Source organism: Vespa mandarinia, chromosome 21 (assembly GCF_050613455.1).
Source record: "Vespa mandarinia isolate Hongniang chromosome 21, ASM5061345v1, whole genome shotgun sequence".
Lineage (NCBI taxonomy): Eukaryota > Metazoa > Arthropoda > Insecta > Hymenoptera > Vespidae > Vespa > Vespa mandarinia.
In genome coordinates this window covers 2,387,501-2,399,209 of record NC_140830.1, presented here as the reverse complement: position 1 = coordinate 2,399,209, position 11,709 = coordinate 2,387,501, and the positions used below count along the sequence as shown (strand labels likewise).

The 11,709-nt window shown below is 34.9% G+C and overlaps 1 protein-coding gene across 1 annotated transcript in view; it reads left to right on the top strand.

The window, feature by feature from the left end:
• Positions 1-11,061: 11,061 nt before the first annotated feature.
• The window catches only part of CycH (cyclin H), a 2,001-nt gene continuing 1,353 nt past the window's right edge, over positions 11,062-11,709 (top strand). The window contains exons 1-2 of the mRNA XM_035871661.2: positions 11,062-11,297; positions 11,563-11,709. The exon at positions 11,563-11,709 is cut by the window's right edge and continues 78 nt beyond it. Of these exons, the coding sequence (XP_035727554.1) occupies positions 11,181-11,297; positions 11,563-11,709 (264 nt within the window). The 5' untranslated portion in view covers positions 11,062-11,180. The remainder of the gene's footprint in view (positions 11,298-11,562) is intronic.

Genomic DNA, 11,709 nt, shown 5'->3' with positions numbered 1-11,709 from the left:
TCTGGGCAAAAGTTCGCGAGGATCGAGCCCCGTGGAGACGATTCGTGGATCGCGTTGCCTCGTGGTGGCTGTTGGGCCCTCGAGGGGTACCGAAAACCTAACCTCAAAACGCAAGCGGATAATTGGAGATAATGCTGGGGTTGCCGAGGCACCGTAATTGCACGAGGCCAGGCCCTTTCGAAGCATCCATCCTCTTCTACGCTACCTCTCCCCCTCATCCCACCTCATCCCACCACACCTCACCTCACCTCACCTCACCTCACCTCACCTCACCTCACCTCACCTCACCTCACCTCACCTCACTTTACCATACCTCTCCTCATCCACCCTTCTTCCTCCCTATACTATCCTCTTCCTTATGCTCTTTCCTCGACTACAACTCGATGAGGCTAGCTGTCGGTTCGTCCTGCTACGTCCGTCTGTCGACCGCTTTCGCAGAACCCCCGATAGTACCTACCTAATTCGTCGGTTTGTTTCGTGCGGTGCCGTGTTATTACGCGGGTCCTGCGTAGACGGAGCTACATAAGGCCCCATCGGCTTCTCCATGAGCATTCTCCTCAGAGCTCTGTTTCTTCATAAGATCAGTTAGCCCTTAGGGCCCCTTACCCCATCTCATACTCTTTCTCTCTCTTACTCTCACTCTCTTTCTCTCTCTCTCTTTCTCTCTTTTTTTTTTACTCTTCTTCTCGTTAAAGTCAGAACGAAGAAGAAAGAAAAATAGAAAAGAAAATAGATGTACTTTTCGTGGACATTTGTGGGCCCGATCGTGGGCTCGATCGTGCGACTGATTTCGTTACTAATGACGCCTTAGACTTTTTTCAAGGAAGAAGACAATTAACCGACGATCTTTTTCCAAATAAAAATGGACAGATGAACTTTTGAAAGTTTGTCGAGGGAAAGAGGAAAAAATAAATTGTAAGTAAAGGAAATAAATGTGTTTCAGATAATTGTTGAATTTGATCGTAACTTAGCTACGTGATATTTTAGAATTTATTAGTTATTTCTATGTTAATATTCTAGTTAAATAATTCGTCGATGAATTCTATCATTTCAAAGTAATAAGATATATAACAATGTTATTCGTATCACGATCGAGATATCTACGTATCGTGATTATTTATCAGAAAATTATCAAAATGTTTTCTTATTTTCCTTTTTCATTTTCTTTTTTATCTCGAACCATCTTCAGAATTTTTCTCTTGCGGTTGGTTATTTATACCGTAAATATATCATATATAACAACCATAAATTATGTTGTCCCCTTTGGTTGAAGTTTGATAGAAGTACTCAATCTACTTGTATGAAACGGGGTTGGATATTATACTCCTCTCTGCTTGATTCTCACTGGTCTTTATTTATCCTTTTGCGGAAAGATGAAGGATAAAAATGAAAATGATATTATATTATAATTACTTAGGTCTTAGCTTTTATATCGGAAATTAATAAAAGTGAATTTATATGTGCTCGTTTAATTAGTCTGACAAAGGCTCACGAAAATATGGAGTAATGAAAAAAAAAAAAAAAAAGAAAAAAAAGAAAAGAAAAGGGAATTAAAAAAGTATAATAATAGTAATAATAATAAGAAGAAGAAAAAGAAGAAGAAGAAGAAGAAGAAGAAGAAGAAAAAGAAGAAGAAGATGAAGTTCTAAAAGAAGAAGAATAAAAATATAAAAAAATAAAAAAAGAACAAGGTGTCCTCGCGAAGGAACCGTCGCAAAGGTTTTAGTCTTTCTCTCTCTCTCTCTCTCTCTCTCTCTCTCTCTCACTCTCTCTCTCTCTCTTTCTCTCTCTCGGCATCTTCTAAGCAGGCAACGTTACAAATTAGCAGATAATCAATTAGCTCGAACTTCCGGCGTGCTTGAGCAAACAAATGACAGAACACAACGTGCGGCTCGTAAAATTTTTGGTAATTAAAGGCCGCTGAAGGTGAAGGGCGGGGTTTTCAGAGGCAACCTCCTCGATTCTTTTCATTCCTTGCTGGACAACATCCGTCGTTCTCTTCGTCGTAGGTGATGTACAGAAAAACGGACGGCAAACTTTTAATTTCACCGAAAGCGACAAAACCAAATGTAAATCTGCATATAGATGGGATCTCTTTCGTTTAATAGAGACGTGTAGTAGGAACGAATTACATTGAATCCCAATGATATTTCATTTTTAATCTGATCGATTATTTTTAACGTTTAACCGTATCAATGATTTTCATTTTAAACGAAACGATTCAATATTGAAAGATTTTATCGTATTGACAGAGATAGTGAAAGAAAGAGAGAGAGAGAGAGAGAGAGAGAGAGAGAGAGGGAAAAAAAAAAGAAGAAGAAGGAAAAAAGAGAGAAATCAAATTTTTAATATTAAAAACTCGCATAAAATGATTTCGATTTAACCGTCGGCAGGATCAGAAGCAAAAGTTTCGATAACTTCGATTAATAACTGGTAGAAATTTCTCTGATCGATGGCGCCAGAATCCGTGGAACTCGGTCTCGAAGGAGGACACAGATCGGTGGATTCTTGGCTCTATCATTATCCACATCTGCCACGACCACGACGTTCGGTCGAGATACAGAAAGAGAGAGAGAGAGAGAGATAGAGAGAGATAGAGAGAGAGGAGACTGTAATTAGGGCCTTTAAAATGGCGTATATTCCGTCATTCTTACGTCTTTGTTTCCGTAGCCGCGGGTTCATCGTATCATCGTTAGTGTTTCTTCTTTTATTTTTTTTTTCTTCTTTTTTTTTTCTTTTTCTTTCTTTTTTTTCGTTTTTATTAGATACCGGATTGCCATGATTTTAGGGTGTACATCTGTCTATTTGGATCTTAGGTCATAGAACACATGAGACATCAAATTCTCGTATAACAGTACTTATTTTTATGGGAAAATATCTAATGATACAGTTCTTTTTTTTTTTTTTCAGAACATCGACGTAATGTCAAAGTACAATTTTTGATATTTTCTCAATAAAAATAAATCGTATATCAGAGATCTATTGTAAATCTTATGAGACATCGATTAAGTATATATTATTCTATATTTTCAAGGAAATAATAAAATCCTTTTTCTCCTAGTTAATTTTTTTCATAATATTTTTTGAAATTTTTCCAATAAGTTACTACGATATCAAGATATATTTATTTGTATCATCTATCGTTAGCTAATAAAAACGTATCGATTCTTTTCTTTAGATCGTCAAATTGATCATATGTTATTTCATATTTTTAAGAAAATAAAAGGAAAACTTTTAATAAATTTTGATATTAATTTTACTATGAATTACGAAGTAACTATAATAACTATAGTAACAAATTAACATTACTATGAATTTACAAAGTTTCTATATAAAACTATTCAATCATAATATTGTATTTTTGATTTTGTATAATAAATTAATAATGATTTCGTTTTATAGGAAATAAATGGTAAAAGGAAAAAATAAGGAAAAGGAAAGAAGTTTGATTTTCACGTTGAATCAAATTGCTCTCTTTTTTTTTTCCAGATTTATCGAGATAACCGATTGCATTGAAGTTTTTTCCGCCGACGGAAGGAGAGTTTCGTTGAAGAACAGGAGTTAGTTCGATAACTAGGAGGATCTTATCTCTTGAGCTCCCAGTTTCGAGGCTTCTACTACCTTAGGGTTTTTAAAAGGTACACCCTCGAGGTAAGATCATGCTTTGAGGGCGCCGCATCGCGCCAACCACGCCTCCTCCACCGTTATTTACCTCCGTCCTTTTCGCCCTTGCATTTTTATTGCCTCTATCTTTTTCTTTTCTCAACGTTGGTCCTTCAAGCCCGGGAGCGATAGATACCTACCCTTGGCATCAATAACGACTCCGGGTATCTAGACTATACTACCATCTTTACGGAGAAACCACTTTTCCATCTACTTTCATCTCTCTCATCTCTCTCATCTCTCAATCCAAGTACGTAGTTTTCTTCTAACTACTCTCTTTGCGGCGTTTCTTTTCTCTTTTCTTTTTTTTTCTTTTCTTTTTTTTCTTTTTTTTTTTTTTGATTTTCTCATTTTGATTTCTTCCCTTTTTCTGTATTTCTTTTTCTTCTTTTTTTTTCCTGTTTTCTTTTTTTTTCCTTTCTTTCGTTAATGCCTTCCTTTCCCTATTTCTTTTCCCGTTCGTCTTATATAGAAATAATATAATAAAATAATATAAGGGTTAGTGATTATCCCCGATACAAAATGTAACCATCCACTTTGGCGTCATGCAAATAACCATGTTTAATAAAAAGAAGAAAAAAAAAAAAAAAGAAAGAAAAAAGAAAAAAAGAAAAGATAGAAAAAAGAAAGGAGTGCAGCCAAGAGTACTAGAGAGATGTTTATCTCTGGAGATATGTTGAATATTTATAAGTAATGAATTTCACCTCTGAGACTAGATATTTTATCGTATTTAATTGATACCGCTTGAATGCTTTATAATATAGATATGTTAAATTAAAAATATTATAGCTATTGCTATCCATCCATCTATATATATGCATGTATATATATATATATATATGTATGTGTGTATCTGTGTGTGTGCGTGTATACATATACATATACATCTATATGTAGATATATTCTCAATCGCATTAATACAAGTTCTTTTTTCTTATATATATATACATTTTTTTTTTTTTTTTTTTTTTTTTATAAGAGACAAAATTTCACTGTCCAATATTTTCCTTTCGTGTAAATCGATAACCGTTAGAAAGAACTATCATGAAAGCAATAATTTTCTACTTTAGATAATGATCTTTTATATAGTAGCTAAGATTTTAATAATAATTTAACAAATCGTCATCTTTGATATCGACAACGTAAATCCCCTATGCCATTAAACGATCTTATTATTTTTAATTCACGCAAACAGGTTCTCTGTTGAATAACTTAAAGGTATTATCGAGTTACACTGTTAACTACAGGTAGCCAACGACCTAATGATGAACGTTAGAATGTCTATCTTATCAGATTTGTTAGACCAATGTTTAAAAGTTCCAACGTGTTGCATATTTGCATATAGACGAGTAGAAGTGTTTGTAAAATGATATAGTTAATTCGTTGTTTGTCTCGTGACAAGTCTCGATATATAAAATTAAACATGAGAAATTAATATAATATTAAATAGGTAGATACAATTATTGTCTCTATATTGTCTCTCTCTCTATATATATATTTATATATATATATATATATATATATATATATATATATATACTTGTATATAACAAAATACTCACTCTCATCATTGAATTTCTCACAAAGATATTACCGTATACTCTTCTGTATACAGTATATACAGTTCCCCAAAATGGCGACCGCGAGCTCTTCGAAATCACGATCTTTGATTCACAGAACTTTCACTTCTAACATTGTCACACTTTTATATAGAAAAATTCATATAAAACACCTAGATCTAATCGTTAAAATATTTAGAACGTTTAATATGATTTGATTAAACGATAGGGATAATATCTAAGGTTACCAAAATGGCGTCAGAGTGGTAAGTTATCTATCAATCGAACTCGATCGATCGAACCGCTTTAATATCATTGATTCATATTGATTAAAAGAAGAAAATCAAAATTTCAGTTGGCTATGAACGAAAGACGCAGGAGAACGGACAGGTGTAACGCGTAGCGGCAGTAGACACCAACTGATCTCACATAACAACGGCCGATAAAATTGTTGCGTTTCCACCAAAAATTATCCTCTTTTTTCCCTCGCGGTATAAAAAGTACAAAATTGTGGTAATTTAGCCCCCACCGCGCGATGGCCGGCAAGGCTCCGCTCATTGCCCACGGGGAGAAGAGAGGCCAGAGCATAAGAGGGATGGGGAGAGTGAGAGAGGAGAAAAGGTAGGGGAGGAGGTGAAGGAGGATGGCGAAGCTCGCGAGATTGCGAGATGGAAAGAGAGGGAAGAGCTATTTGCCCGTGACTACGAACCGCACTAACGATTATAGACATGAGACGATTATAGTTTGATATATAGTAGGTAGGTATGTAAGTACATACATACATACATACCTGTTCACGTAAACAGTAATAGTTTTCTCTTTCTCTTTCTCATTCTCTCTTATCTTTTAGTTTTCTATCTCTTTTCAATTCGTATTTAAGGAAAATAACGAAGGGGATGGGGTAATGGCGGATGGGTGGATGAGTGGTTGAGGGAAGAGAGAAGAACAAGGCGCTCAACGTCGTTTATAAGACTCATCGCGACTATCAACTCACGAATTTCTTATAAATACTATTCCACGATTTAAAGGGGGAGGAAAAGAGGGAAAAAAGTATGGCCGAGTTGAGTTTTCGTAAGCGCGTTATACACTACACGAGGAAGTGATCTTCTTTATTCGAACCATCTTTCGTAAGGTAAAAAATAATTTTGACGAAACACCGGCGATATCAAACAACCAACGAGCACGGTTACTCCTGTCTCGTGGCGCTACTCGTGTGAACTCGGCCGGTGCTTAAGCCACCGAGAAGGGGCATACTATGAAATTAGTATAATCACGATCAAAATTACTCGTGCCGGTCCGTGCTGAACCACCAACCGCCGCTCAAATAGCCCGCTCCGCCGTCGCCAATCGGAGCTCTTCTTTTGTCGGCCATCTTGCGCGAACCTGTGTGCGCCCGAGCAGCCAGGAATTACCGCAAAAGTGGATAAATCTTAACTTTTCTTGGTGACGTTTAACATAGATCACTAAGTTTATTTGTGAACGATCGAATTATTCCTAAGTTTTATTTATTTATTTATTTATTTATTTATTTATTTTACTATTTTTTTTTCTTCTACGAACGAGTTCGAGATTTTATATTTATATAAATACGATCGATTTACTCCAATCGTTCATTTTCGTTATATCGTTATCGATAAACATTCCTATGCAATAATATAATTTTACATGTGTGTACGCACCTTTAACGTATTCACCCCGTCGAAGCATACACATCATGAAAAGGTGAATCCTCTCAGTTACGTTCCGTTACGTTACGTTACGTTACGCGTCGAATAGGCCGTTGATTATAGTTCGTTAATTATCGCTGTCCGCGGTCAGCCAAAATTAAAGGATTCAGAAGGTCACAACTCTCGTTCTCGCGAATTAAGTCGAGCTAATAACGAAAGAGAAGATAGGAATGAAAGAATATTCTACGAGGCAATGAGAAATAAGGTACGGACTTTTACGAGTAAAATACATCATATACACAGAGAAGGAAGGTAGTTAATATCTTTGTGTATGGTAGAACTTGTGTGTGATCATGATAATCTATCGGAATCCTTCGTGAAAGATCACGGCGGACGTAGTACATCTACTACTTTCTTAATGACTCAACGAACGGATAATAAACCTTCATGCATAATGCAGTCACCATAGTTTCTCTCTCTCTTTTACTCTCTCTCTGTCGCTCACCTTCTTTCTCTTGCATTTTATATCAATTTGAAAATTATCTTCCATACCCCTATTCTCATATATTATTCAATAAAAATATCATTTCTTTTATTTCTCTCCTTATTTCTTTCTTTCTTCCCTTTTTTATTTTTTCTTTTTTTCTTTTTTTCCTCTTTTTTTCTTTTTTTCTTTTTTTTTTTCTTTTTCTTCTTCCTCCTCCACCTTTTCCTTTTTTATTCATTCTCAAGACCTCGAGAATATGATAATGGATGAAATAAAAGAGTACAAAACGAAAGGAGATAGATTCTGAAAGTGTATAAAAAAAAAATGTAAAAAAAAAGAAAAAAAGAGAGAGAGAGAGAGAGAGAGAAAGAAAGAAAGATAGGAAAGGAAAGGAAGGAAGAAAACGAGGGAGGGAAAAATCGGTAGCATAAAAATACAGCTTGGCAAATTCTTCCACCGTTTTTCACCCCGGGCAAGAATAAGAATTAGGAACGAGTCGCGAAAAAGGATCGCGAAAAAGGATCGCTAAAGAATCGGGCCTCACCGATTTGGAGTATACTCTTACCTCGAGGCAACTTTAAACTTGCTATAGTGGGTCTAGCCACTGCTATCCCCTTCTCTCTCTCTCTCTCTGTCTCTGTCTCTGTCTCTGTCCTCTGTAATTATACCCATGTATACGAACCCACCTCGTTGCTGTCTCTTTCTTCCATCTCGACTTTCCTCCATACTAACCTTCTCTCTCTCTCACTCTCTCTCACTCTCTTTCTACTTGCTGATCCTTCTCATCGTTTATGCCCCTGGCTAACTTTGCACCCGAACTTCTTCAGACTCTCTCTCTTTCTCTCTCTCTCTCTCTCTCTTCTTCTTCTTCTTCTTCTTCTTTCTTTTTTTCAATTTCTTTTTCTCTCTCTCTCTCTCTCTCTCTCTCTCTCTCTCTCTATTTTTTTCTTCTCTTCCTTCTCTCATTTTTCTACCTTTGTCTTTCTTCCATATCGATTGTAGAGAATCATGATCTTAAAATCGTTTCGGCGTCAATGATTTATCAAATAACATGAGATGATCGAAGTATCAAAACTGGTAGCAAAACTGAATGAATGTAATACGTATAGGATGATACAAAAGTTCTTAAATGATATTACCAAAAATCATTTTATACTTTATCGAATACTTTTACAATTGATCTCTTTCATCGATTAGAATAATTTTTCATTCGTTTATTCGATTATTCTCTTTTTTGTTTTTGTTGTTATTATCTTCTCTCTGTCTCTCTCGTTTCCTTCTTTCTTGTTTTTATTTTTTTTTTTTCTCATTGGTTTTATACACGAAAAATAAAAGACATAAAATGATTTGCATATAGGTAGACATATATAATATAAAATATAATAAGGAAACAGAAAAGGTCCTGACATATGAGGAGAATAGGACACGTGACGTTTCGAAACCACGGAACGGGTTTGCGTGCGACCAGAAAAGCAGTCAAGCCAAAGCCCGAGGAGTGTTAAAATCAGGCGTGATACCACTTTTTGCGGGTTAACCAACGACGAATACCTACCACCATGGTATGGTAACGGTAACATGCGATATGTACTAGGTCACGTACTTACATACATTTCATGAAAGTATTTTAACCGGTATTATATAGATTGGTCAACTTGAAAGAGGAATGTTACTGGTTATAAAAAACCTTTTGAAAAAAAATTCATCGAAGAAAAGTCCTTTCGGTTTTTTTTTTTTTTTCGTATGAATATAAAAAATGACGTGCCTAGATAGGATCTCTCTCTCTCTCTCTCTTTTTTCTTTCTCGTTAGAAACGGTAAAATCATTTGTCATTTTTTTTTCAACTTGTCACGAATATACCAGCGTATAGAACGTTACAGGCTAAATGTTAAAATATCTGTTCTATCTGGAATAAGGGTTAATTTGTCAGTGTAAAGAAGAGGGTTGTAAATTCCTAAAGGAAAGTCATTCTTGATTATGGCGTACCAAAAGCCAGATAAGTTGGATATAACATTGGACGAAAGTAATCCACTTTATTCCGTCACACCTCGGGTAGCCAAAGTTGAGCATTGATTTTGCATTAGGACGAGGCGAGTAAACCATTTGACTTCCTCCTTTTCTTACGGCAAACGCGATTATTGGAAAACGTTCGTGTAGAAGTAGATATACCTATATAAGAGAACTCCTAACTCGCGTACGTGCGTGTCTCTCGAATAAAAGGGAAAGGGTGGTGGAACACGCGAACTTTGGAGGGTGCCGGTAACCGCAATGTTAGATTAATGGCGGATGTACTTCACTTTCGGGGATAGCCGTATCTTTCCTTCCTTTCTTGGATTTCGGCGGAAGCGAAACCGCTAGGGTTTCGTACATTTACGTATTATCTATATCCATGTATGTCTGTATATGTGTATTCTAATTTGCCTAACAAATTATCGCATTATTACTAGGAAATGAAGAAGAAAAAAAAAGAAGAAAAAACAGACAGAGAGAGAGAGAGAAATATATAATATCATAGTAGTTGATTTAAAAATCAAATTTAAAGAGAGAGAGAGAGAGAGAGAGAGAGAGAGAGATCGAAAGAGAAAAAGAACAAATAAATTACATCAGTTCGATCGAATTATAGAATATCTTTAGCTTATCCTATCTTACTTATAGTCATGATTTTAATGATATTTAAGATAGAAATAATATAAGTAAAGTGAATGTTAGTAGGAGATCATACGTCCAAAGAAGATACTTTATCTGACGATGTAAGATCGATGGTATTGATATTATTCAAAGTCTTGGATATGACGATGGAGGACAACGACGAGGAGCAATCGTGTAACGTTAAGGCAACGTAAACTAGCCTGCAATAAAAAATGAGGAAGAGTTATGGCTGAGGTCTGTACTTTTAAAAGAGAGGCGAACGAGCGAGCGGCAGCTCGAACGGCCGACCATAGCCTCGGGGCAAGAAACGAGGTGGAGAAGCAAAACGGGTAGATCCCAAGTCTCGATCGTGATAAGATGCAGCGGCGTTGTCGGTTGACAAAGGGTCGTTGGAACGCCCCTTCAGATCGGACGTGCAACCGCTTGGGGGAGGCGTCCATATTAAAATCGGTTCTACCTCACTCCACCATCTCCCTTGTCGCCGATCTTGTTTATTACCGTTCTGTGTAGGCGTCCAGTTTGCCAGAAAACATCGTCTTCGTTTATTCCTTCCAAATTTTTCAAATCGTTATTTACTCTTTTTCTTAACTTTAAATGAACGATAATATTATTTGAATCGAATAATAAATTCTATTATTCTTAATCGTATCATAATCAATTTTAATTTAAATTTAAATGTCGTACAAGATAATAAAATAAATTGTATTTTGAAATATGATTTTCAATTGTTACAAATCAAATTTTATTATAATAGTTTTCATTTTTATTTTTATTTTATTTAAAATTAAATTTATTAATAATAGTTGTATATATATATATATTATATATATTATATATTATATATTATATATTATAATATTTATATTTATATATATATATTATTATAAGTATAATATTTAAAATTAAATTTATTATATAATTATAATTGTAATGTAAAAAATTAGAATAGATTTTGAAATGTAGGTGTCGTTCGTACCGACGTATCTGCGCATGAGACAACAAACTATGCTGCCCTCTAGTCAATAATCGATAAAGTACTTTCATTACGACAGCACGTGCAACATCTGTCGATTGTTGTAGTATAATCGTGATTTTATTTATCTTTTTACATAGATTTAATCGAAGATTTATTCTTCATTCTGGCGTCGACGTATAGAAATGTTTCCTCAAAGCTCGCAAAATAAATTTTGGATGTTTAGAGACGAGAATGAATTAACGACGTTACGAGAGAAAACTAATGCTGATTTCATTGAAAAACATGGTGCCAATATGTCTGTAAGTTTTTTTAACGAATTAGAACAAAAGAAAAATCGTATTATAATAATTGAGGTTAAGGGAATTAAATCATTTTTTTTCATTTATAACTACGTCATAATTAAATAAATTTATATTCAATTACGTATGAATTGTGAGGTTATGTTTACGTTTAACTCAATCGATAATGTAGGACATTTAGATAATAATTTTATTATTAGTATCTATTTCTTATTTTCTTAAATGCATAGAACATCCTGTATATTTTCATATTACTATCTATAAGCCAGAAGAAAGAGAGGCACATTTTCTTTCGGACAATGAGGAACGTACACTTCTTAGATTTTATGAATTACAATTACGTGATTTCTGTCGTCGTTTTACACCTCCAATGCCTAGAGCTACTGTTGCTACTGCTTTACATTACTTCAAA